Source organism: Xylaria bambusicola, assembly GCF_022495145.1.
Source record: "Xylaria bambusicola strain CBS 139988 unplaced genomic scaffold F5B22scaffold_54, whole genome shotgun sequence".
NCBI lineage: Eukaryota > Fungi > Ascomycota > Sordariomycetes > Xylariales > Xylariaceae > Xylaria > Xylaria bambusicola.
This window is the reverse complement of record NW_025953607.1, coordinates 149,585-174,272: the sequence shown is the minus strand read 5'-3', so window position 1 is coordinate 174,272 and position 24,688 is coordinate 149,585. Positions and strand designations below refer to the sequence as shown.

The following is a 24,688-nucleotide window of genomic DNA, read 5'->3' as shown; positions in this document are numbered from 1 at the left end:
GACCCTCAATTGTAAAACAGACCCCGTATTTCCACAAATGCGCCCACCCGAGATAACTTGCATGAGTAGCTGTATCGGCGAGGGCGGCCGCGTCTGGTGTATTACTAGTAAGCCTATGCACATACACACACAAATGTCATAGTAGCTTGCGAACGAACCAATAACCTCCAATGTTCCCTTACGATGCCCCTTGCTCGTGTATGTACGTAAGAAGATTGGGGGCGGAGAGGCAGGCTACATGCAGCTCTTGTAGCAGTTAGAGTGTGTTTCAGCCCACCATGGCCAACGACTGGCATAACCGAGCATAGGTCTTTAAGCCACTCATTTCTCTTGCAAGAGCCTAGGGGTTGAGAAAGAGACATAGAGAATGAGTCACAGCCTGCATATCAGTTCCTTTCTAAAGGGGTATTCAGTGGATCGGAAATCCCGGAAGCTGAGAAGCGACACGCACCAAACATATAAGAGCAAGCATTCCTATTCCGAAGCATCTTCGGAAACACCTTCCATATCAGCTAGCTTCTTTCATATTGGAGAAGTCACATTTCCCGGAACTAAAATCTTCTGATCAGTTGTTTCTTTTCCAATATTTTTGCAGAGCCATCCATACAGCAGTCCCTACTATTATACCAAACAAATACTAGATCCGCTACGATGTCTTCTCTGGGATTAGTAGATGAAATTTCTACACAGAGTGATGTAGTACACGTCGTCACAGCCAAGCTAGATGGTGTTTCGGATGTAGAAACGCAATTGGATCCAAGTACAGTCATGGTCAAGGAGAACAATGAGGTGGAAGTGGACAAAAATCCAAGTTCAGCTGCTCAAAGCTCGAAGGGCGAAGAAGTCTGGAATAATCCCGAACAGAACCCAAATTGGCAAAGTGAATCTCGTCTTTACTGTTCTAAGAACGGACGTCCACATTGGGTGCTCATTGACTTCGGCTACTTCACATGCCCGTTATGCGACGATAATCTGACACACCCTGATCATCCCAGCGCATGGAAGACCTCCGAACAGATTGGTACACAAGTTTCAGAGACTGACGACTCGCCCACAATCTCATTCGTTATTGAATACCAGGATAGGGGAGGTAGTGTAATTACCAACGAGCCATGGGGGAAGCCATTCGACCTACAAACCGCGAGGGGCACAAGTGCGAAGGCCAAGACGCCGATCTTTCAGGTAATTACGTTGCTAAGAACAACAATTGAGGAAGATATTCGCAGGTTTCGATATGACGTTAAAGAGATAATGGAAGAAGGCATCCTTGAGAATCCCAAAATTGGTGTGACGGTATGGGGGGGTAGGATGGTGATAAATTCACCGGACATAATAAAAGTCATCGCTGAGGTAGTGTCCTACTATCCATCCGTGGACGTTGAAGGGGATACAATCATCATCGATGAACCTTACCCATTGATTGCCCACCACCTGGAGCAGCTCGAAGCATGGGGGGGAAGAACACAAGGCACTGCCACCGAAAAGCCAGCCATCCTGACCACCAATAGTCAGCCTAACCTCGAGTCAGATATTCCCAGCGCAAATCCGAAAGATACAACAGTGCATCTCAACCTGCTTCTAGACTATGTCAAGAACTCCGTATATAAGAATGATATCAAAAACGAACTTGCACGATACGGTACTAGCACGACATGCACTTTCCGTATGCTATGGCTTCTTTTCAAGCCCGGCGACACTGTGTACTGTGAAACCGGAGATGGCTTGGCTGCTTATGTTGTAAGTGGCGTCAAAATTGATGGTGGAATTCTTTCCGCATCAACAAGAAAGAATCCCTACGAGATTAGTATGTGGAGCTTAGATTTCGATGGTCGATTTGTTGGAAGACGCTCCGAAACGGCATTGATTCCACAGTTCGAGGGAGAACGAGCTATAACCAGTCTGAAAGTTTTTCCTTGTGGTTATCTCGATAGGAAAGACAATGGGCAGACGCAGCGGCGACTGGAACAAAATGGGAAGCTGTGGTATGAAACGTTGATTGGGAGACAGGTCTACTATTCTGGGAGGCTGGCTGATTCCAGAAACAAGAATGTGAGTCAATACATAACCTTCCACTTCTTTCTAAACTAATGTAATAATCGCAGTATCATGGCCGCGCATACGTCGATAGCGTCTCTTACTACTCCGAAAACTCGTCCGATGCACCAGAGATTGGGGACGTTGGAGACATGGGAAGAGGTTTGCCTAAATGCTACTGTGATAAGTGCCAGGGCCAGCGACCCCATCCGGCGAAAAGGTTTAGATGGGAAGCCTACGACGTTCTGGATCCGTTCAAGAATCAAAATCTTAAGACAGATGAGTCTGAAGAGCCTCCTAACCATAGGTACCTGCTATGCAATCGTCACCTTTGGGGGATCATGCTGAAAACTAGAACCTGGGGTTAGTGCTCACATGACAGCTTTCATTGACTCAGTCGCGTTAATTCTTGACAGCGAGGCTCAATGTGGCAAACTGCAGCTACCCAAAGGCCAATGCTCGAGCGATCGAGAACTTAGTGATGCCTGAGGAGAGGAAAACCATGATAAAAGCTCTAGTTCAGAGATTCACTAGCGAAAGCTCGAAATCCAAAGGGTCTCGGCCTTGGTCGGCTGACCATATGGAGAACAAGGGTGAAGGTCAGATATTTCTGCTTCACGGCGGCCCCGGCGTGGGAAAAACATTCGTAAGAACGAAATACTCGCATTACAATATTCTTGTTATATACTAACATTGTTTGGTAGACTGCTGGCAAGTCCCATATCTAAAATTGTCAGGGCTCTTGCTACGCTAACCTATGACAGAATGCATCGCAGAGTACACGGGTAGAGCTCTCCTGTCTCTGACGGGGGGAGACATTGGGACCGATGAAACCAAGGTGGAAGAGAACCTCGTTAAGTGGTTCAGATTATCTGAGACCTGGGGTGCCGTTATGCTTATAGATGAAGCTGATGTGTATCTCGAAAGACGAGAGTTAGCGGATCTCAAGCGGAATAGCTTAGTGTCCGGTAAGTACATGCCCTACGAATGCAATGATACTGTGGTAACCACGAGTGTACCTGCAGTTTTCCTTCGATGTGTTGAATACTACAGAGGAATCCTTTTTTTGACGACTAATCGGGTTGGAACGTTTGACGATGCTTTCATCTCGCGAATACACGTAGTCATTGCCTACGAGAACCTTGGGCCCAGAGAAAAGGAAAGAATTTGGAAACAGTTCTTCAGCAAGCTAAGCGAAGATCGACAAGATATGGCAGTGACTGCACGAGCAAAACGATACGTTTTGGAAGAGAATTTGATCGAACTAGACTGGAATGGACGAGAAATACGGAACGGTGAGCAATCGTACCTTTGAAATTGAATTCTTGGGAAATAAACTAACTATCGGGACCCGGGTGCAGCATTCCAAACCGCGGTGGCACTCGCGGAATATCGCTTTCAGCAGAAAGAGGATAAAGAAGAAGATGAGGGACCAGTTCTGGATCAGAGAGACTTCGAGCAAGTCTTGGACATGACATCCCAGTTCAAGAACTATTTAGAGAGGGTTCATGACGGGACAATGGATGAAAGAGCGCTCAGACAGAGGTCTCGCCTTGGACCGCAATAGAGTAAAGTTGGGGCTGGGTAACGAAGTGATTGACTGTGTTAGAAATATAAGACCTTACGGGTGGATGGGTCAACCCTTCTGGATATATAAAGGGGCGTTGGGCCCCCTCGAGAGTTGGAAAGTTAGGGTCAATTGACTAAGTACTCTATTGAGTCCTATACACTCTGCCTACCTACTTGACTCTAACTAACCTTCTGCTCGCTGTGGGACATATACACCTGACAGACTGGGGAAAAGAGGACATGCGACAATAATATATAGATGGTGCAAGATCAAACAGGTAAGTACATTCGATTTATGAGAAACTTCACAGCTCCTATGTACATGTACGTCAAGGTATTCAAATCCGTTTACCGCGGAACTCGGTCACCCAGAGGCCTACCATGGGTAGGAAGTAGGATACTTAGCTGATACAGTTTCGGCTTGGACATTGTGTTCTAGTTTCATATTAGCATTCTCATACGCGATTACTCAGTGGCACTACAGCAGGCAGACTAGATGGCGGCGGTGATTTGGGGAGTGTTAACATTTCGGTTAGATGTCATCATCTCATCTTTCGGAAGTCAAGAGTCCTCATTGATTTCATAAATTTTTGAATCGTTATTGACACGTCTCGTTAACGGAATGGTATATAATTCATCAACATAAGCATCCAGATCAGAGCCTTGATCCGCCTAACCTTTGCCCTTTGGGTATCCTTGTTTACCGTAAACCTCGTACCTCACTGTTAAATTTTCAAGACTTGTGCTCATTCTGCTCCACGGGGAGGCTCTTCTCGTCTATGGAAGCAACGTCGATAGCCTTTTCTGAGTCGTGGTGGAGGTTGGCACCTATAGGGCCACCCTCGAAGCTACGTCCCTTCCTTTCAGGACCCACGGCAGTAGTCACAACGATACCAAGAACGATGATGGCTGTGGCAATGGCCATAACTGGACCGTAGGCTTCGACTAGATGGCCCGACTTGTTGCGAATAAAATGCGATTCGGAGAGAGCGTTGACAATCTGTGCGCTGGGAGAGCTGATAGCATTCCCAAGCTGGTAAGTGAGGCCAGGGAAGGTAGATCGGTAAGCCGGCGGCGCCAGCTCGCTGAGATGAACTAAACGCTGGTTAGTGGTAATCTTATTGTTACGGGCCGATGGAAATGCTTACTTGGAATAACACCCCACGCGCCCTGAACGAAGAACTGCATGAAGAAGCCAGTGACTGAAAGAGCACGCTCTCCTTCAGGGATAATCCAGGCTGGAATGATAGCACCGCTCAGAAGAGCAGCCATGATGATAGTCCTTCGACGGCCTAACCATTGAGAGATATATCCCATAATAGTACCGCCAACAACCGCACCAGTCTTCATTAGAATACTCGCTCGGGTAGCTCCAGCGTTGGGCAACTCCTTCTCTGTAAGACAGAACGTTGTGTAGCTGTCTTGGCTTGTGTGCGAATAATAGTTGAACCAGCTCATGAGGATGATGCAGTATATAGAGAGGCGCCATTCATGAGCCAACATGTCCTTGGTCTCCGCCCAGAAGTCAGACGCAGTGATTCGCTTGCCTGCAGCCTTGGCTTCTCTGAACTGTTCGGATTCGGGGAAGCAGCACCGGAGGAGGCCTGCACTGAAAGACAATCCCGCGCCGGCCCAGAAGACGGTCTTCCAAGTATCAGTCTCGCCGCCAACAGCTAGGTTGACAATGGCGGCCAACACGTAACCGAAAGAGTAACCTTGCTGTAGCACACCACTCATGAAACCACGAGCTTCCGTTCTAAGAAGACGGTCATGTCAGCTTTGAAGTACGGATATAGAATGGAATATCAGCTACTTACGGGCAGTTCTCGAGGGCCATCGCCACTGCATTACCATACACACCACCCATGAATAGGCCGAATAGAGACCGGACAGCCAGGAACTCTTGAAAGGTAGCGGCGTAGATGGTTCCGACCTGAAGTGCACCTGTTGTTTCTGTGTTAGCATTGATAGGTAGGGGTAGAGAGAGTATTGGGTATAAGCCACGTACCAAGGATGATCAAGTTGGCGACCATGGGCCACTTTCGACCATAGCGATCACCAAGAAGACCAAAGACGACGGCACCAACCGACCGAAGGAGTAGTGTCAACGTAATGGCGGTGCTGATCGCTGTCTTGGATGTGTCGTAGTACTTGGAGAGCTTGACTGTCTGGATGGAGAGGGCGTGGAAATCGAAGGCATCAGCAGTCCATGCAAACCAGCCAACGAAAAAGTAGATCCAGTCTTTCGCACTTAGCAGGGCTAAGAGGGAGATTGGGTTCCTTAAAGGCTCTGGCTGCTGCCATTCTGTATGCTGCTCACCCATCTCATTTGTAACGACAACTCTCTGTTTCCACTTGAAGAGGTCTGACAATGACTGTTTCGCTGTCGGGATGATACCCTTGGCGATTGGGTCCGCCGGCTCATAATTGGTAGCCATGGTGTATGAATGAAGAGCACCGTTCCTCTATCTCTCCAAAGATAAGCCAGACAAGAACAGTGAAGGAACCGAGGGTGGAATGCTGCGTCTCTCGGTAGGCAGGCTGCAATGGCAACCGACGAGCTCTTATACCCACGACGAATCTCTAGCGCTGAGGACCCCGCACGTCGGAGAGTCGACAACAGGGTAAATTTTTATCACCATTTGACCATCTCCAATGGTAGCTATTTGCCTATCGCTTCTAAAGTGGCAATGATGACTAGGTCAATATCTCCAGGGCCCCAAGTCAGACTCAAGTCATGAGCCAAGTCGCCAAGATAAGCCAAGAACCACCGCCGTATTTCATGGGCTGGCCAAGCAGAGGCCAAGAACAGCCAAGAGTAGCTAAGAACGCCTCTTCCATTCTCAGTAGCAGGAGTATTTGAGAAACCCGAGCTCTGGGCAGACGGGAAGAGCGTGGGGAAGCTGGCGGGGACCTGGGGAAGGAATTGGCGCCAAGTCACTTTCCAAAGTTCGTTCACATATGCGAAAAACTGTATTCGTTGGAATGGCCTCAAATGACTGTAACTACACTGGGCCATACGATAATAACGATCTTTTTGCTGCGTAAGTGAGGGTATTCGGAGAGCGATGGACTGCCATCTTCTCCCCGGGTGAGCGACTGTCGGCCGCCACACATTAGCGAGAATGGTTCTTCCGCCCCTAGTAAAAATGTGTCAAGGGATTTGGGAAGGGTCAGGATTTCCCCGCACGGTCACGCCGTCATGTTGGTAATCTTACCTAGTTTTTGTCCAGTTTATTCCGGTGTATAAAAGTATACCTACATATCTATGTACATATGTACATATGTAAGTATGTAAGTAGAGCACGATGGCGCTTTTCTCTGATGCTCGCTAGCTGAACTAAGACAACAACCCATCCCAGGTGACTGGGTTTTATGCTCCCATGCCAGGCTTGACGGTGAAACACACCATCGCGGATTGGTACGATATTATCAGAGAGTGGTGTTCAGCTTTCTAATTGCGTACAGCATCTTCCGTACAGCCGCAACTTTCTTCTACCGTTAGGTCGCCATCTACCAAGAGGTACCGATACCAAGACGGCAGTCCAAGACGGCACTGCTCACGCCACATTGCTTCTACGACGTGGCATAGGAAGAATGCCGTGCAGGTTCAGCTCTTTCTGTAACTAGCGAGGAGGTTGGCGGGAAGGCTACTGTGGAAGGAGTTGGCAGGCTAAGCAGACGGACGACGACAGACGACGCCAAATTCCGACAAGCTCACATGGTTGCATCACGACTGTGTGTGCACCCCTGTTCATGCGTCCAGGGGCCCCTGCAATAAATACCGTATCCGGCAACTTGTGCCATGTAAGCCCTGCTCACGATAGGCTCAACATTCTGACCGTTTGGCGCGTCAGACTGCTTGCCTAGGATAGGCTTCTATTACGTCAATTCCGATTGGCATTTCGTACGGGAGGTTGGAGATATTGGGGTTGTACGCCTCTATTCGAGAGCATAGACACAGCATGCTGCAAGATCCGATACACTTGCTAAGCACAGCAGGTAGCTATACACACACACGCGAGAGTACCCGTTGTTAATATCAACCTGCCTACTTACTTACATGTACATACTGTACACTAGATGGACCCAGAGCGACCCAGAGCGACTCACCGACAACCTGGCACCCACTCTATCAGTGCAGCAGCTAGGTATCTATCTATGTACGTGATAGCGCATGTCTGTCGTACACTCCTGTAGGTGTCATACGATGTCACAGTCACAATCAACTACTTAGTAGGTATTAGTCTGTAGGCTTCAGCCAATAATCAGTTATAATTACCCCAGTTCGTCTCTGTAACCAGTTAAGCGGTTGAGACTGAGGTCCCTGAGGTAGCTTGGCATGTTCCAACTAATACATTCCTCCGCAGTGTGGGCTGTGGGTTAGGGCCAACACTAAGAAGAACTTTTTTTTTGGAGAAATCCTTTGACTACCCCGCGTTGTTTTCTTTCTCCGGCCACCGAAGATCTACCCTACTTCGGCTATCACATAGATGTTCTCCTTATCCCCGAATGAAGCAGTTCTCGTAGGTACAGCGTTCGTAACTCATATACGCAGATACGTAGTTTGAAATTCATCTATCACTTGGTAAGAGTTACTACCTCAGTGACCCCTTCCTTGAATACATTTCAATCATATTAGCATTACCTGTGTGGATGTCTTCGATTTAGCTTGTACTATGACTTCCTGATAACATTCTTAGACTTGACCATGCAGTTTGTTGTTAGTAACTAATCCATCTAGTGCGAAACCGTCGGCTCATAACCCTCGCAACTCAAGCCAAGTCGGGGTATTCCGGTTATTTGTTTACGCGGAAAGGTAGCACAAGCATAGGGGTTTTTGTGTAGCATAGTTGTGGAATAGTCCCTGTCTGAATGACAGCACGATATGACCCTGATGCTCCCATGAATACATATAATGCCACAATCTAAGCCACCATGATTGTAATAACCTCCTGGGCTCTCAACATGGGATTGTAGCCGACCATAAGCAATGATATTGATACTCACAGCCGTAATGTATGTAATCATGTTGGTTTGTGTTATAAGTACATGTATGTAGTGGTGGCGGCTCGTTACCCATGGAGAACGATGAACATCTGACGGTTGAAACGCTAGGAAGATGCTTTGTCGCTAGGAGTGCGGGTGAATTAGGCAGTTTAGTTCTGGAACTAACCTGCAGTATCCCAATCTCCGAGGGAACTAGCTACTAATTTTAGCTTGGACAGACATAACTCGAGCGCGCTTGACATGCCGTGTAGCCGAAGACGCAAGTAATCGTGAAATATGAAACTAGTTTTAGAATCAGGCCGTCCGCCATCATGCGTTCTGGGTGGGCAGCGTGATCGGGCTAGCTTTGGACTGGTAGCTTGAAAATTAGGCTTACACGTACATGTAGGCATCTGTATGAGCGGGCAAATTCCAGCCTACGATAAAGAATCGGACCCGAGCGTAGAGCCAGAGTGATACGATAAAGAATCTAGACCAAATTGGCATTAACCAAGACTGATTTCAACATGGCACATCCCTATACATGTACAAGTTGGTGTTGGGGAAGTGGAGAATCCATAGAGTAGGTCGCATTGATGTGGAACAAGCCCACGGGGTTGAAGATAAAAGCTGGGGCAATAACGTACAAATGGCTCGATGCTGTTGATAGAAAAGATTAGATGAACTAAACTCGGCTTGATAACATTGAGGCTTCGTGTAATTGGGCGCCTCGGCATAGTGGGACACACTCAAGACAATAGTCTCTATAAACACGTGATATCGCACATCATCCCAGCATGACCTATGCGAAACAGAGTCAGCTTCGAACACTGGAGCTAGATAATGCAATGCAATAAGTCAGATTCAACAACGCACTTAGACCTAGATACCATGATTACTTATCCCTCTATTTGTGAAACCCCTCAATACCACTATTTTGGCGTTATCTAGGTATTAAGAGTGAAAACGATTGATTCAATCTGCGGACTAGCACAGCGCCCTAATCTTGTAGAATATCAATGTGGTTTTACAATGTTCAGAGTGAGGCTGCTCAGCCCTCGTTCTCATAACGCACATTGGCAGATCTCATAGGTTAAGAACACGAATACGAATCTATACATAGATCTAGTAGGCCTGCAACTAGACGGCGCCTGAATGAGCCATATGAACCTCACATACCAAAACAGATAATCGTTACCAATCAGAACCATGTTCAAGCACCTTACGACAGGCAAAGACTGCCCCTATGCAATCCTAAACTCATTCTTACTCCCTGAGTTCTGCCAAGACAATCATTAGGACAGGTAAAAAAGTGTAGAAAGCTCTTGTTACACCTATAGCCTATGCTCGTTATCTAACTCGGTGGACCTGTCGCTTCAAACATATATTATTTTTATTCCGCATCTCAAAGATTTGTGGTGACTTTCTTAGGAGGCGAAAGAAAGTACCAAACGCCTCACGCGGTAGCTAAGTATAAGGAGAGCAGAGATCCGCGCTTGGAACTCGAGACTATTCACAATATGATGATCAATGAGAGCTGCATGAGTCCTTGACCAACCAATTTATTCTTGGCCTTGGTGGCTTGACTTGACTCTATATACAACAGGTCTTCCAGCCCTGACCACCTAGGTCTCATTGGCTTGTTTCATGAAGCGAAGTCTGTATAACCTCACTTTCCAATCTTGCCTGCATATATTTGACGACCATGAGCAGCCTGCAATGGCCTTCCTTACGGCGGGAGCGCAAGGCGAACTGCATATTCAGCTAGTACAGCGTGTATGCGTGTAACACTTGCAACCTTCTCATCCTGTCCCACTTCTCCAAATCTACTGTTAGGTGTTAGAGGTTCCCTTTTGTATCAAGTTTGATAGTGGTGATATTTTAAACACCTCATCATCATCATTGGATACACAATTCTTCATATGAAGGTAACTATGAAGGGTGTAGTGTTGGAGCACATTTCGCTATGAGGTCATATTATTTCCATCACTTATGATCAAACTTGTTACAGATTGCGATGATGGAGAAGTGTTCTGTAGAAGATTAGACTGATAGGACTTAATGGGTAGTTTACACACTCTGCGCAACACAAGCTTTACATGCGTTTGTCAACAGGTGCATGCATGGTCGAAGCTTGGGAATTAGTCTAATTGTTGATGTAAAATACATCAGGCAATAATATAGAAAGACGTCTTTCATATCTTTTGAGGAGTTATGCCCTTAGTGGTCTATGTTGGCTCATAGCTATCGTATTACAACTGGAAAGTGGAAGGCACGCAACCAGCCTATGAAAAAGTTGACTTTGGTAATAGAGTGATAGTTCGAGGCAACGATACTGAGAATAGAGCTTGCGACAATGTCTGCCTCTCTTACTGTTGTCACGTCTACAATTGGGCAAACACTAAGAACTGTCGGTTGATTTGACTTTCGGGTTCACGGATAACATGGAGTTCAGGACACGGCTTTTCGCTTGTGTTTGCTAGTGCCCATTTCGCAGTGGGGAGCCAACTAATAGCTTATCATACCATCATTAACGAGGTGATTCGGTTGATTCTAGGGTGTCAGCAAGAGTACATTCGGCGTCTTTGGCAAGTATTGGCAGCTCGATAATAGTCACAATCCTGGCTTGAGCCTCACCCAGCTATGTTCTCATTCTATCGCGACTACAGCGAAAGAGAGCTCATGCTGTGCTTGATCCGCGATACTACCATTAAGGTTTCATTTGTCCAAGTTCATCCCTCAGACCATGACTCGATACGGTGCGCCGCTCGGGAGGTTCTGAACCTATCAGAGTCACAGGCAGATATCTTGATCGACGGCATTGGCAACATGAGCATCAAGCATGGAATCGAGATGCAACTATATAGAAATCCCGTTGGAACATTCCTATTCAATAATTGACTCGCGCCTGCACTGATAGTAGCGGCAAAAGCTAACCCGTATAGAGTGCGTGATGCGAACATCTCTCTCCCATCATGGATAATACATGAGCCCCCTAGGCTTCGGGGACTAGAACTCTCAGGGCAAACGGTATGACTTGTGGACAGCGGACAGCCAGTCCAAAATAACGAAGCCTATTCACCTCTGGCTGGACCAAGAGGCTCCAGGGGTGAGGTGTTATCTCATTCGCAGTCCACCCCGATTCCAATCTCAAGACAAGACTCGGCGTTTATCTATGTCTTGAAGACTGCAATAACATAATTAGCTGCAATTGCGAAATGTAGCACCGGGCGCGAGTTTGTGTTCGATGAGAGCTAGGTTCAAAACTTATGAATATATTGGGGCTACACTTCTTACCGCTGCCATCGATCTAAGCATTCATACTCAAGCGCCCGTGTATCTGATAGAGAACCATATAGTTAAGCAGGTGAACTATGCTAAGAATCCTGCACTAGCTGAGAAACTGTGGAAGCTTAGCGAGAAGTTTATGTGTTAGTGGTTTAGTTATAAACAATGATGAGATCTGATGAACCGGCTAGCATTCCTCAGTTAACAAGAACTCATGTAAGTTGCTAATGGTTCAACATGTATAAGCGACAGTATTGTTGCAGGCGTGTACAAGTGTGATTGATAATACAGCATACTATTCAGCTAGAGACGCATCTACGGGAATATTGTATAGATTTGTTATGAGGTTCTACGCTGGATACACTCAGGGGCAAAACTTCATCTCGAAAAGACTACAAGCAGCGCCTGTAGTTGAAGTTATCTATAGTCAACTCGTGCAATAAACATGGTAGTTGCCACCTGCACTGCAATTTTAGCTCTTAGGAGGATTTCTTCGTCCTAATAAGGTCAGGTAGTAGTAGGGCATGCAGGTAATACAATAGTGATGTCTGCTTCGGAGCCAAAAATGCAGTGCATGTTAAGTCTACGTCCATGGTCTCATGGCACTAATATATATCTATGAGCGTTGAATAAGTCATTTTAATGAAAGAAACCTGTTCATACCTGGAAGCTGTGTTGTATTCACTATTTTCGTTTTATATTTTGGTATTTGATACTTGTATGGTCTTCTATCGTAGGCTTACAGCCCATCGGTCTTTGAGATATGCGGATTTACTAGACCTAGGCCAGCCCTGCAGTCGGGAGGGCTTCGGACTGGGCATACGTAGGTACCTACATGTCAAACTACTGTAAGTCAAAGGTGTCCCGAATCCCAAGCCCTCGACCAGCCTACTGTACACTACACTACACGATGATATCAGGATACCTATGGCAGTAGTTCGGCAACATATACCGCTATTTCGGACTTCGCGATCCCGGTCTTGACGGCTATAGCACATATGTGTCGTTCCAGCGGTGGACATGGTTGTTCATCGCTGTTCGGAGGTGAGAATATGACGCCAACTCGGGGTTCTTTTGCCGGCATGTTCCGGTATCCGGGACGGACACAAGCGACTCACAGCCCAGCCCGTACCTGCCACCACCTACATACTTGGTTGAATGTCTATGATCTTGTACAGGCCAATTGACCTGTCAGAAACGAGTCAACGAAAGTAAAGGTCTTTTACCTTACTTGCCGAGCTTGCCTTACATGAGTTATAGTCTTCAGAAGACGGAGCGGTGTAAGTGGGTGGATCCAGGTAAGTGCCTGTCGTCTCTGCCTTAGGTTAGGTACCGTAGGTTAGGTACATCTACAGCACATTTAGGGGCCTTCAGTGGCATATCCGTCCACTGGGCGCCAGCCTAGGCTGGCTTGGGAATAGCGGTCTAGGCGGCTCCGGCTGGGAATCCGGGGCATGCATGATAGTGTCACCTGAGTGTCGGTATTTGCCTTGATAAGCTGAAAAGGATTCCGAGGTCGGATCCTTTCTATTCTTATCATTGCATGGTCATTCAATCCTCGTCAGCTGATTGCATTATCTATTTTTTTTCACGGACGGAAATGATTTCTATGAAAGTGAACCACATTTATTGAATATCGGCGATTTTATGCAAGGTGATAATGTTGTTCGAGCTCCGCTTACTGGGCTGGGTTGGCTTACTGGCTCGCAAGCTCTCCATTCCCCTTACTTATAACTTCTTCTTCCTGGCTGGCCCTGTAAACCTACATACATAACAGGACCTGTGGTAGGTAGGTATTATTGACATGTACTTCATTACGTATCACATTGCTTTTAATTCATCGGTACAGTTAGGTTAGGATCAACAGGTGACCAGTATCGACAATCCTTTAGGTCATTGACTTCCATCCGCTTCTAGCCGCCGTTGACATTTTATCTTCCCTTCCTTGTGCTAATTGATTGCTCGTATCCTTCCTCGTCCACCTCGAGCTTCAGTTGTCAATTGGCTACCTAACGAGGTGTGACATACGACGTCAGCGAGCATGTATCAACTCGCCTTATTTGAGATATAATCTGGAACCCCCGTGTTTTCGACAATGTCAGCAGCCCCTGTCTGCCGACGACTCGGTCAAGAGCTCTGTAGAGCCGTGCCAAGATGTCAACGCAATCGAGTCTGGCAGACCTTCGAGACGCCTAACCTACAGAAAAGCATTTTGAGATCCTTTTCTTTCCAAACTGCTTTCCGACAATCTACCCCTCGAGCCACTCCAAAACCGAAGCCTACTCCCAAACCTCGTATCCAACAGCTCTCTCTCCTTGCCGCCAGCACTGGCCTAGGCTTGCTCACTCTGCTCTCTGTATTCCAGCCCGTATCCCCTGCGTCAATTGAGCTTCCGACAGACGTCCCAGCTTCTCCCTCTGCACAAGCTCCGATCGACGGCGACAGTGACGACGGATTACCGAGATATCGACTGTCCGAGGTAAAAGAACATGGTCCCAAATCCGAGCGGCCGTGGGTCATCTATGGGGATAAAGTGTACGATATCACGGACTGGGTTGCCGCCCACCCAGGTGGCGAGGTGATTCTACGCGCTGCTGGCGGTTGCATCGAGCCTTACTGGGATATATTCGCCATTCACAAGTCACAATACGTCCGGGACATTTTAGAGCAGTACGTGGTCGGCAAGGTGCATTCAGACGATCTGGAAAACGGGAGGCCGCTGCAAGACGCCATCGAAGACCCCTTTGTATCTGATCCGGAACGGGACACGAGGTTACGCTGCATAACGAAGAAACCGTGCAATGCCGAGACGCCTGGGGATGAGCTCGCTGAGTCCTTTTTGACGCCTAATGAGACCTTCTATGTCCGGAATCACATGTGGGTTCCCGTTATCGACGAGACGGAAGCTGATAACCACGGTATCGCGGTTGAGCTGCCTGATGGTGAGGTACGAGTCTACAGTGTCGGAGAGCTGAAGGCAAGGTTTAAACAGCACGCCATCACCTCTGTTCTGCAGTGTTCTGGCAATCGGCGCAATGATATGACGAAATATGCCAAGAAGACGAATGGGCTTCAATGGACGGTTGGAGCTATCAGCTGTGCGAAGTGGGAGGGTGTGCGACTTCGAGATGTCCTAGCTGATGCCGGCCTCTCGCTGGCTGACCCTGGCGAGGACGCTCGGCATGTTCAGTTTTCTGGTCTGGAAGCAGTGAGTCCCCCAGCATCACTTCTTTAAACTCCTTAGACAGACTTCAGACCTCGTAACCGCTTTATACCCCCCAGACATGTGCTATAACGTCCTACTTCTGGCAATCACTAACTCTACTATGCAAATAGTACGGCGCAAGCATCCCCATCGAATCAGCGATCGATCCCCGCGGCGACGTACTCCTCGCCTTCAAGATGAACGACCAACCCCTCCCCCGCGACCACGGCTTTCCCGTCCGAGTGATCGTCCCAGGCCACGTGGCGGCGCGAGCCGTGAAATGGGTGAACAAGATCGTCGTCAGCGACGAAGAGAGCAGCACGACATGGCAGCGGCGCGACTACAAATGCTTCGGCCCGAACGAGACGAAGCAAGACTGGGACAAGTACAAATCGATCCAAGTCATGCCCATCACGAGCGCCATCACGCGAACGAGGTTAAAGCCCCAAGAGCCCTCCTCCCCACCAGAGACCAAGGCCCCGAAACCCGCGCCGCGGACAACGGCGAGCGGCCGCGTGGTCCAGATCGAAGGATACGCGTACTCAGGCGGCGGGCGCGAGATCCAGCGCGTGGACGTGAGTCTCGACGGCGGCGCGAACTGGGACCAGGCGACGCTCATCGACGACACGGTGCAAGAACGGGGGTCGCAGTCGTGGTGCTGGAAGCGCTGGCGATACGAGGGCGTGCTGCCCGCTGTCCAAGATGATGCTAACGGCGAGGCGAAGACGACCTTCGTCGTCAAGGCCACGGACGACGCGTATAATACCCAGCCCGAGACGCACAAGAGCATATATAACCTCCGCGGCAACCTCGCCACGGCGTGGCATCGGGTTGATTTCGATTGCAAGACGGGGGATTGCTGGGGTGAGAAGGGGAATAAGTAGACGGCGGGAAGGAATGCTTGAAGGGTTGGGTTTTAGTGGGAGTGAGTTGTGTTATGAGGGGTTTATAAAGCGAGAATTACGATTTGTTTTCTCTTTTCTCTTTTTTTGTTTCTTTTTTGGGCTTACGCTGGAACGGTTCGTTAAGAAATGCTAATTTAGATTATAATTAGATTGATACCAATTCGTTTACGTTGTTGGTGTAAAGGAAGCTCAAGCTGGGAGTTTGGACGGTCGTGCCTTTCAGGGCGGATAGGGGGTTTATAATATATTAGGTATAGGATAGGTGTGGTCATGGGGATATATATATATATATATGATCGTTATGAAATCCTACTCTGGCGATAATTGAGCATTGGGTTATCTGCCTCTGCGCTTTCTTACTGGCATGAGTACTTATTTCAGGGTTTCTCATGTTCACTCGATACCTACCTAACCTAACAACTCAGGAAGTTCCAGTTTCATTATCGTCTGAACGATCTAGTAAGAGGCCCCAACTCGATTAGCATCCATCACCCGACATCATCAACCTTGTCCATATCCAGCTGAACCTAGGCAATGACATAGAATAGGCGTGTGCGTAAGTAGATGTTAATGAAATCATACTCTCACAATATGTCATTAATAAATACGATAAATAGAATATGATATTAATTAATTGATGTATTTTGATTACTTCCTATTACAAATACAGTCACATCGCCTTGCTCGCCTTCTCTCCTTCTTCATAACCACCTATATTGAACGTAAACCCATAACTCGTAAGGAAAGCTAAAGATGAGGAAAGTCAGGGGGTATTGTTTCCAAATCCGACTGCGGGACCTATCCTATTATCGCCTGAACGCCAGAGGAAAGTGATCGGGTGGGTATGTCAGTGTGTGATGAGTATACGAATCTCATCTCACCCCATCGTAGTGCAATATGTTGAATTAATTATTTTTATTACAAATTGTGGTGTTTTCTCTCTCTTCCAACAAGCCGAGTGGTGTATTGGTTCAAGCGCCGGGGTACGCATTCGTCTGCTGCTTCGTTTCGACGTGGTGTCCGCGGCGGCGAAGACTCTCAATGGCATCGACGACAGCGAGGAATGTGAAAATGGCCCACAGGAAGAATCCAAACGCGATAGCGGCCTCGGCGACCTGGCAGCCCGTGTTCCCGCGGCAATCATAAGGCCCGCCGAAACCGACGGCGACAGCGATGGCGCCCGCGAACCAGAAGATGGCGGTAATGACGTTGAGCGCGAGAGCGGCGAGACGGTGGAATACCGAGGTCATGTAGAGGGGCACGAGCCCGATGTAGGCGAGCACCAGGAGCGACCATACGGAGTTGAAGACCATGAAGTTCACGGATGACGGTGAGTAATTGGTGTAACCCCAGTGGTAGAGACTGGCCCCTGTTTGTGGATGGTTAGTGAGTGCTTATGAATGCTTGGGGTGTGTTGGAGGCGGATGACGTACAGTATGCGGTCAAACCGAGCTCGATGATGGAGAAGACGGCGGCCACGATGTGGACTATGGGCGCGAATCCGAAAGCCATTTTGATATCGAGTTTTATTTTTTCTCCCTTTCACAGTTGAATCTGCCTTTTCACAATCCTCGTATGATTATATTCACTTTGAGTCGTGAACTCTACGTCTAGGCGCTTGTCGACAACGGTGAGATATTAGATGTAGTCGGGCTCGTGTATATTCTTTTCACGATGCTGCGATGGTGTTCATTCGTTTCCGTGGCAGTTGGACAAAGGAGCCGGGAGAGATGGACTGACAAGATCAGAGGCGGACAAAGACTGGCATGATATACTTCCCACCGGACCTTGAAGGAACGGACTGGACAGGCGGCGGGGTTATGTCATGACAAGGGTTCGTCATAGGGACCTTTGTGACAATGACACGCCAGACAGACGCTAAGCTAGAGCCGAGTACGGTCGGCGCTGCCCACGCTCTCTCAGACTCTCTCTTCCGGCTGGCAGAACCCTGTAGAAACGATCTGGGATTTCGCATCGGGATTCGGCTCGTGGTGGACGTTGTCTGGGTCTGTCTGGGCTAGATGGAAAGGGGGCTCACCTGATTTGTTCTACATGCTTCCTACGGTGTGTAGACCCTGCTCAGCCATGCATGTCTAAAAAAACTTGGAAGGGCAGAGAAGGGCTGTGTGGGTGTGTTGCTGGCTGTGGTGTTGAAGGACAGCGAATAATGATACCCCGTCATAATACATAATATACGATGACGTGGAGAGGCCCTTACCAAGCATAATACGCATTCGGATTCATGCTAATCACTACAAATTCTTACAACTGGTGCCTAATTGTTTTGACTAGCTCTTGTGGCTATGTTGTTCGGAAGCAGCGAGCATACTGAACAAAGAATAGATACAGTCAGTCTTTTGCTTCTCTGCAAGTTTTTCGAACAGGTCGGAATTTCATATAATTTTGAAGCGATTGCGAATACGCAACTCGGTGAAGGGAAGGAGGTGGGGAGATGCTGTAAGTAGGCGCTGGAGACGGGTCTGGACGGGATGGATGTGCCGATGATTAGCGCAGTGTTCTGGATCGTGGCATACTTATGACGACATAGCGAGCGGCATAGTAAATAGTCTACTTATGGCTTTGATATGGCCCACAGCAGCAACCACAAGAGGCCATAAGATTGGCCCATTCTGCAGCTTGGTTATTCACCTTACTTATAGTACGTACTTTACCTAACTATCTTAAAATAACTAGGAGCAGTTGAGAGAAAAAGAATGATCCTCTTCGTGCAAGACATGTATTATGCAACTCTTTTGAAGTGATGCTAGTTACTCGATAGTCAACAGTCATGTGCCGGCCTACTTCTTTTTGATATTTTCACCTTATCATCGTACAGAAGCATGTAAGCAGATGCGTACTACTTCTCCAGGTGTGTCTGTTATCTCATGCGATCTGTCTCTGTTGCTCTTTCGGTCTACTTACGGAAGAGAACCCCCTCCAGGGGTATGATATGAATAAACAGTTCGCTTGCTCGAGAAACTTACAAGCAGCGTCTATCGAAGAACAGGAGTGAGTGTCACTTTTATCACACGTTGGTGCAAGCGAGAAGAATCCATCTTAACAGAAATGGATCGGCTGTACGACCGAGGAGACGTTGCAGATTTCAGCAGTGGGATATAATTGAAGAACTAGGTTGGTAGTACCGGTATTTCAAGCCCATATCTTATCACAACTTGTCAAGTAATCCTGCTACAGCTCTTATCCTTGCAATTTATTATCCTAGCTAGATGGCCTGGCGCTAGAGCTCAGCTTTACTAGCGTGCGTACAGTTAGGCAGGTTCTTCATATGTTGCACGCGACTGCGACTCGTCAATAGCGGATCGCGAAGGGTGGACGGCTCAAGGATATGGTTGTAATATGGACCTGACTTGGAGGCGTGGCTATATGATTTCCCTTAGCTTCTAAACTTATAGCAAACAAGAATAAACATTTAGATAGACTCATCAACCTCCTCCTGCCACACGCGATGGCTCAATACTCGGTCTATCTTCGTTCTAGCAGCTGGGTCTAGATTTGTTACTCCAGATATCATATCATATGCCTCAGGCCCAAGATCCACGCCCCACGCGGAGAACCTTATCAAAGGGTTTTGCTTTACCACTTCCTCGCCCGCTCTTGCTCCTATCTCTAGAGCGCGACGCCAGTTTTCGTTGGTAACTTGCTTGAGGAGTCCTTCGGGTACAGGCCCAAACATCGAGAAATGTCGAGTTAGGATTTCTTGTTCTGGCCTAATGTTATGCTTTACAAGCTCTTCGTAATTTTCTATAAGCAAGAAGGGTCCACCACCCAGAGTGAATATGCACTATAGACCGAGTTAGCGGGGCTTTGTCACGTTAGCTATAAAAAAGCCTACCACGAGCCCAAATGAGAACATGTCCGATGCCTTACTCACACCCGTTCCAGTCTGCCCCTCTGGGCTTCGCCACATCGCATTCCCTATTGCGTGAGGCGTCTGGAAGACATGTCCATCCTCTAGCTTGCAAGCAATGTCAAAATCACCTAGCGCTACGTTGGTAACGTTATCGCAAGTCAAATTAACCAAGATATTGTCTGGCTTAATATCTATAGATATATTTATTAGCTATTTAGGTTTATAGCATGTTACAAAATTTAAAGAACTTACCAATATGGATCCAGTTTTTATTATGAAGCTCTGCTATAGCTTCTGCTGTATATCGTAGAATTTTATATCGTTGAGTTGGGGAAAAGTCCGGTTTGTCCTGAATTAAGGACAATAGGGTAGTTGTATAATAAGGATAGATAAGAACGCCTTCCTTTTGATTGCAATCGACGTGCATTCGAAGTCGACGGGAGCCCGCAAATTCGGTCGCAAGGCGAACCGACATATTATAGAATGGCCTAGACACGCGCTTGACGGCAAAAGACTGGTTCTCTGACCTGAATAATATAATTTAGATAATTCGACGAAATAGGAGAATAGCACACGGAGTTTAAGACATACTCAGCTTTGAAGATGCTGAGATTGTCATTCTCGCGATTGCGCTGGAGCACGTCGCTTTTGACGTAAACGCGACCGGAATCACCCACAATAGTAGACGCCATTCTACAGCCTGTACGACAGGTCATCTGGCTAAAAGGTAAGAAACGAGAGAGGTGTCTGAAATTCATCGAATAAGGATGGGTTGAGTAGATGATTGAGTGGTAGTTCAGGTTATCTTCATTTTATGTTTGTGAGAACTTTAACGCGTACTACTAGGTATGATCCGGGGTTCGGCCCTTTTGGTTCTAGTTCTCCTAAGCATGGAATCTTCATTGAGCCAGAATCCCAAATGTAAACCACTGACCTCTAGGTATCTCCAAGAGGGTGGTTGATAAATAGATAGAACGAACCATATTTTTTCTTCGATGAGAAGGGAGACAGTAGCAATGCACCCAGCTAAACAGAAGCTGAAGGATGGGACGTGCGATAATGGTGATCCGATGCGACGGTATGATGGGGATCGGAGAACGAAAAGGCTGGGGCCAAGGCTTACACAACGAGGGTGGCTGCCACGTGCTTCCGCGGGAGCATCTCAATCGTCAATCGTTGGAGAGCCACGTTCTCGCATCTTTCTCGCCTGGCCATATGCGTTCGCGAAGCCAGGTGCTCGGAGACCATGTGGATAGGAACGGCTGCGTCTAATCTCGCTCCTCTCCACTGTCCATGATGCTGGCCGCTCTGGGCATGATCCGAAGCTCATCTCTAGCCCTGCCGAGCCGGCCCTAAAGCTCCCAATGTAGCAGTTGCGACTTTGATTTGGGGACTCAAATGCATTCCCCGCTGAATGTTGGCGCGAACATGTTGCTGGATACCGCCTGCCATTGGTCCGTGGCTCGAGAGATCAGCTTGTGGCTCTTGTTAGAATGATTTACTACACGGTCAGGACGCGCGATCCCGCGGTCGTGCCGTGAACCCGCTGCTCGTCATAAAAGATCGTACTCTCCCGGCCCTGGTGAGCTGGGCAGACATGCCATTCCCTGAGTCGAGGTGACGAGTGCCCGTTCGTTCATCGTAGAAACACGTCTGAGCCACGATGCATTTCACCACCTCCACTGTCGTTGCCGGCCTCCTTGCCGCTGCCGCCTCGGGCGTGTCTGCGGTCCCTACGAAGCGCTGCCCAGACAAGGGGCACTCTAGCCGTCGTGTCGAACTCGGCCCTCGGCCAGAGTATCTCGTCAATGACATGGACGAGGGCCCGTTGAAAGACAAGCTCGCTTCGTGCCTGGAGAAGAAGGTACACACCACCCCCTTCAGCATCGGACACCGCGGTGGTGGCTGTCTGCAATTCCCCGAGGAGACGATGCAGTCTCTAGTAGCTGGTACCCGAATGGGCGCGGGCATTCAAGAGTGCGATGTAGCATTTACCAGCGACCGCGAGCTCGTCTGCCGCCACGACCAATGCGATCTGCACACCACCACCAATATCGTCGCAACTCCTCTCGGCGCCAAGTGTACGACGCCCTTCGAACCCGCGACCGACGGCAAGGCAGCCACAGCCAAGTGCTGCACCAGCGACATCACCCTCGCCGAATTCAAGTCTCTGTGCGGCAAGATGGACGGCTTCAACGCGTCGGCCACGACGCCCGAGGACTTCCTCCACGGAACGCCCAACTGGCGCACGGATCTATACTCGACTTGCGCCACGGTGCTCTCGCACAAGGAGTTCATCCGCTACGTCGACGCGCAGGGGCTCCAGTTCACGACGGAGCTGAAGCAGCCGCGCGTGCCGATGCCGTTCCAGGGCAACTACACGACGCAGATGTACGAGCAGCAGGTCGTCGACGAGTTCGTCGAGGCGGGCATCGACCCCTCGCGCGTCTGGCTGCAGAGCTTCGTCTTCGAGGACGTGGCGTACTGGCTGGAACACGCGCCCGAGTTCGGGAAGCAGGCCATCCTGCTCGACGAGAGCGGCGACCCGCCGGCCTCGACCGTCGAGCAAGCCGCTGCGAACCTGACGTTTTACAAGGACGCCGGGGTGAACATCGTCGCGCCCCCCTTGCCGTACCTTGTTTCCGTGGATGCTGACGGCGAGTACGTGCCCTCGGGGTATGCGACCAAGGCCAAGGAGCTCGGGCTCGACATCATCACGTGGTCGCTGGAGCGGTCCGGCCCGCTTGCCCAGGCCGTCGCGAGGGACGATTACTACTACTTCTCGATTACGAACGGCACGCGGAAAGACGGCGATATGTACAAGCTCGTGGATGTCCTTGCGCGAGAGGTTGGCGTGAAGGGCATCTTCTCGGATTGGTCGGCTACGGTGACGTTTTACGCCAATTGCATGGGGCTTTTCTAAATTCAAAGAAAAAATCGTATAGTATATAGCACTTACATCATGAATTAGACGAATAGAATTAGCCAGCATGTGTAATGTAGCATTGAGCTTATAAGAATAAATCAATCGAGAATTTCCCATTGCGCTATAGAGATTATGTGAGCGGAGGATTCACAGCTCATCTTTCACTTTAGCGAGCCGTTTAACGCCGTCATTGAGAGCACTCAGATGCTTGAACGCAGGCGCGTCCTCGCCCAGACCCCACGCAAACACGCCCCCGAGATTCTTCTCCTGTACAACGAGCGGGAATTTCCGCGCGATGGCATCGGGGGTATCGAAGGTCCACCAAAGAGCCTGGTCCGCGTCGTAATACCAGTACCCGCCGCCCTCCTCGTCATACCGGCCCTCGGATACCGCGTTCTCGTACGAGCGCCAGATCTCGTCGTGCGGGATATCGTCGTGGTACGAGAAACCCCCTGTCTTCCCGAGATCCGCGCCCGTCGCGGGATCTTCCATTAATCCTGTGGGGCACCCGATGGGGTTCGCCATGCAGGAGTTGGAACCTTCTGTGCGGAAGTATTTCACGTAGAAGGCGAAACCGAGATTGAGGTTCTCGGGAGGCGCGCCGGAGGACATGTATACGTTTAGCGAGGCCAGACTGGCGCGGACGCCGGTGTGGTGCTTCGTCACGGTGTCCCGGCGGTTCATCAGGTCGTAGGTCATCACGTTGAGAAAGTCTAGAGATTGCATGATTTGTGGGAGCGTGTCTGATGTGAAGGCGAGCATGTCCCGCGGTATACCCGGTACTGCGGCTGATATGAGCTTGTCCGGGCCGAGGGCTGCCCTGATCGCGGCGAGTAAGAGGGGGTAGGCGGTGATTTCCCATGCTTTCTCCGAGTTGGGGATTTGTTTGTAATCTTCGCCGTTGCCGCTGGGTAATGTTATTTTTTTTTTTGTTTTTACGAGGAGTTCACATGGCGAGGGGCTGAGGACTTACCCTGGATACTCCCAGTCGATGTCGACGCCTAGTAGTTGGTCAGCCAGGACTCTTCTCATCACCGTGTGGCGGACTTGGAGCCAGACTCACCGTCAGCACCTGTATCGCGGACCATGGAGGCTACGTTGCGCGCAAATCTAGCCCGGCTTTCCTCTGTGCGAGCTGCTGTATCGAAACCAGCTGTATCGCCCCAGCCGCCGATAGCGACCATGATCTTCGTCCCGGGTTCAAACTTGGCACGGGCCTCTTCCACGGACATGAAGATCGGCCATGAGGAATTTTCCTCTTCTCGGTTGAAGGTGTTTGAATTCATGAATGCCAGAGCAACGTGTGTGATGGGGCTTCTGAGAGAGACATCTTCTGGGATAACTGGGTGTTGTCTGCGAGGTCATGTTAGTCGGCTAGTAGTGTGATGTGAGAGATGGAGGAATAGTATACCCTGTGAGATACATGATGTTCCGTAGAGTAGTCGCTGAAGTCGCCGCCATGATGAATAATGGGAACAGGACCAGCCGTCGCCAAGTGAGCATCATCATTGCTGTCGTCGCCTTGGGGTTTACCAGCCCCTGCCCTGTGTACTGGTAGATCGCTCAAAGGTGTGGTGTCTACCTTGACGTTACCTATTATTCCTCCTTACTTCATTTCCTCCTTCGCAATAAGAAGATCAATAAAAAGGTCCCGCCACATAGAATTTTGTCAAGATTCTAGAGGGTAACTATTTTATTTGCTACTTAGTTATGTAGTATTGGACTTCAAGGGCTCAACCTCCTACATACCTACCCCAAGTGTACCTGCCTGGTACCTGCCCAATACTTTGTAGGCCCCTATGCAGCTACGCGATAGTGGAGGTCACACTGCGGGTTAGTGCATTGATAGAGGGTCCAATCACTGCTCAGAGTGGTCCACATGTACCTGCATCCTTGTCACG

At 48.9% G+C, this 24,688-nt stretch overlaps 7 protein-coding genes across 7 annotated transcripts; 3 read left to right on the top strand and 4 right to left on the bottom strand.

The window, feature by feature from the left end:
* Positions 1–316: 316 nt before the first annotated feature.
* On the top strand, positions 317–4,165 carry F5B22DRAFT_622861 (P-loop containing nucleoside triphosphate hydrolase protein). The gene is made up of 7 exons (XM_047976001.1): positions 317–2,049; positions 2,103–2,397; positions 2,451–2,680; positions 2,739–2,745; positions 2,799–3,002; positions 3,060–3,329; positions 3,396–4,165. The coding sequence occupies exons 1-7, from the start codon at positions 652–654 to the stop codon at positions 3,599–3,601; spliced, it is 2,610 nt and encodes an 869-aa protein (XP_047826925.1). The 5' UTR covers positions 317–651; the 3' UTR covers positions 3,602–4,165.
* On the bottom strand, positions 4,037–6,153 carry F5B22DRAFT_439901 (carboxylic acid transport protein). Its single transcript, XM_047971850.1, has 4 exons — positions 5,612–6,153; positions 5,421–5,547; positions 4,752–5,359; positions 4,037–4,698 (listed from the first exon to the last, which is right to left on the bottom strand). Exons 1-4 carry the CDS (start codon positions 6,039–6,041, stop codon positions 4,337–4,339), a joined length of 1,527 nt encoding a protein of 508 aa, XP_047826924.1. The 5' UTR covers positions 6,042–6,153; the 3' UTR covers positions 4,037–4,336.
* Positions 6,154–13,444: 7,291 nt separating this feature from the next.
* On the top strand, positions 13,445–16,586 carry F5B22DRAFT_439728 (Oxidoreductase, molybdopterin-binding domain-containing protein). The gene is made up of 3 exons (XM_047971847.1): positions 13,445–13,534; positions 13,592–15,088; positions 15,217–16,586. The coding sequence occupies exons 2-3, from the start codon at positions 13,976–13,978 to the stop codon at positions 15,967–15,969; spliced, it is 1,866 nt and encodes a 621-aa protein (XP_047826923.1). The 5' UTR covers positions 13,445–13,534; positions 13,592–13,975; the 3' UTR covers positions 15,970–16,586.
* A 1-nt stretch (position 16,587) lies between these two features.
* Positions 16,588–17,859, bottom strand: F5B22DRAFT_439757 (membrane-associating domain-containing protein). The gene is made up of 2 exons (XM_047971848.1): positions 17,424–17,859; positions 16,588–17,359 (listed from the first exon to the last, which is right to left on the bottom strand). Exons 1-2 carry the CDS (start codon positions 17,500–17,502, stop codon positions 16,962–16,964), a joined length of 477 nt encoding a protein of 158 aa, XP_047826922.1. The 5' UTR covers positions 17,503–17,859; the 3' UTR covers positions 16,588–16,961.
* A 1,561-nt stretch (positions 17,860–19,420) lies between these two features.
* Positions 19,421–20,553, bottom strand: F5B22DRAFT_639065 (kinase-like domain-containing protein; the record flags this gene model as incomplete). The annotated part of the gene is made up of 5 exons (XM_047977676.1): positions 19,421–19,792; positions 19,844–20,052; positions 20,114–20,260; positions 20,300–20,388; positions 20,435–20,553. 5 exons carry the CDS (start codon positions 20,551–20,553, stop codon positions 19,421–19,423), a joined length of 936 nt encoding a protein of 311 aa, XP_047826921.1.
* A 775-nt stretch (positions 20,554–21,328) lies between these two features.
* F5B22DRAFT_439845 (PLC-like phosphodiesterase) lies at positions 21,329–22,970 on the top strand. Its single transcript, XM_047971849.1, has one exon. The coding sequence runs from the start codon at positions 21,525–21,527 to the stop codon at positions 22,782–22,784; it is 1,260 nt and encodes a 419-aa protein (XP_047826920.1). The 5' UTR covers positions 21,329–21,524; the 3' UTR covers positions 22,785–22,970.
* On the bottom strand, positions 22,855–24,511 carry F5B22DRAFT_622840 (glycoside hydrolase family 18 protein). The gene is made up of 4 exons (XM_047976000.1): positions 24,199–24,511; positions 23,851–24,140; positions 23,761–23,788; positions 22,855–23,694 (listed from the first exon to the last, which is right to left on the bottom strand). Exons 1-4 carry the CDS (start codon positions 24,294–24,296, stop codon positions 22,935–22,937), a joined length of 1,176 nt encoding a protein of 391 aa, XP_047826919.1. The 5' UTR covers positions 24,297–24,511; the 3' UTR covers positions 22,855–22,934.
* Positions 24,512–24,688: the final 177 nt, after the last annotated feature.

Excerpts from the sequence above, each read along its gene's own strand:
- F5B22DRAFT_622861 (XM_047976001.1), top strand. The coding sequence starts at position 652 with ATGTCTTCTCTGGGATTAGTAGATGAAATTTCTACACAGAGTGATGTA. Across the intron at positions 2,398-2,450 it reads GCTGAAAACTAGAACCTGGG|CGAGGCTCAATGTGGCAAAC; the intron begins GTTAGTGCTCAC and ends AATTCTTGACAG. Across the intron at positions 3,330-3,395 it reads TGGACGAGAAATACGGAACG|CATTCCAAACCGCGGTGGCA; the intron begins GTGAGCAATCGT and ends ACCCGGGTGCAG.
- F5B22DRAFT_439901 (XM_047971850.1), bottom strand. The coding sequence starts at position 6,041 with ATGGCTACCAATTATGAGCCGGCGGACCCAATCGCCAAGGGTATCATC. Across the intron at positions 5,360-5,420 it reads ATGGCCCTCGAGAACTGCCC|AACGGAAGCTCGTGGTTTCA; the intron begins GTAAGTAGCTGA and ends CCGTCTTCTTAG. Across the intron at positions 4,699-4,751 it reads CGCGTGGGGTGTTATTCCAA|TTCATCTCAGCGAGCTGGCG; the intron begins GTAAGCATTTCC and ends ACCAGCGTTTAG.
- F5B22DRAFT_439728 (XM_047971847.1), top strand. The coding sequence starts at position 13,976 with ATGTCAGCAGCCCCTGTCTGCCGACGACTCGGTCAAGAGCTCTGTAGA. Across the intron at positions 15,089-15,216 it reads AGTTTTCTGGTCTGGAAGCA|TACGGCGCAAGCATCCCCAT; the intron begins GTGAGTCCCCCA and ends CTATGCAAATAG.
- F5B22DRAFT_439757 (XM_047971848.1), bottom strand. The coding sequence starts at position 17,502 with ATGGCTTTCGGATTCGCGCCCATAGTCCACATCGTGGCCGCCGTCTTC. Across the intron at positions 17,360-17,423 it reads GCTCGGTTTGACCGCATACT|GGGCCAGTCTCTACCACTGG; the intron begins GTACGTCATCCG and ends ATCCACAAACAG.
- F5B22DRAFT_439845 (XM_047971849.1), top strand. The coding sequence starts at position 21,525 with ATGCATTTCACCACCTCCACTGTCGTTGCCGGCCTCCTTGCCGCTGCC.
- F5B22DRAFT_622840 (XM_047976000.1), bottom strand. The coding sequence starts at position 24,296 with ATGATGATGCTCACTTGGCGACGGCTGGTCCTGTTCCCATTATTCATC. Across the intron at positions 24,141-24,198 it reads AACATCATGTATCTCACAGG|ACAACACCCAGTTATCCCAG; the intron begins GTATACTATTCC and ends ATGACCTCGCAG. Across the intron at positions 23,695-23,760 it reads ATCGACTGGGAGTATCCAGG|CGGCAACGGCGAAGATTACA; the intron begins GTAAGTCCTCAG and ends AACATTACCCAG.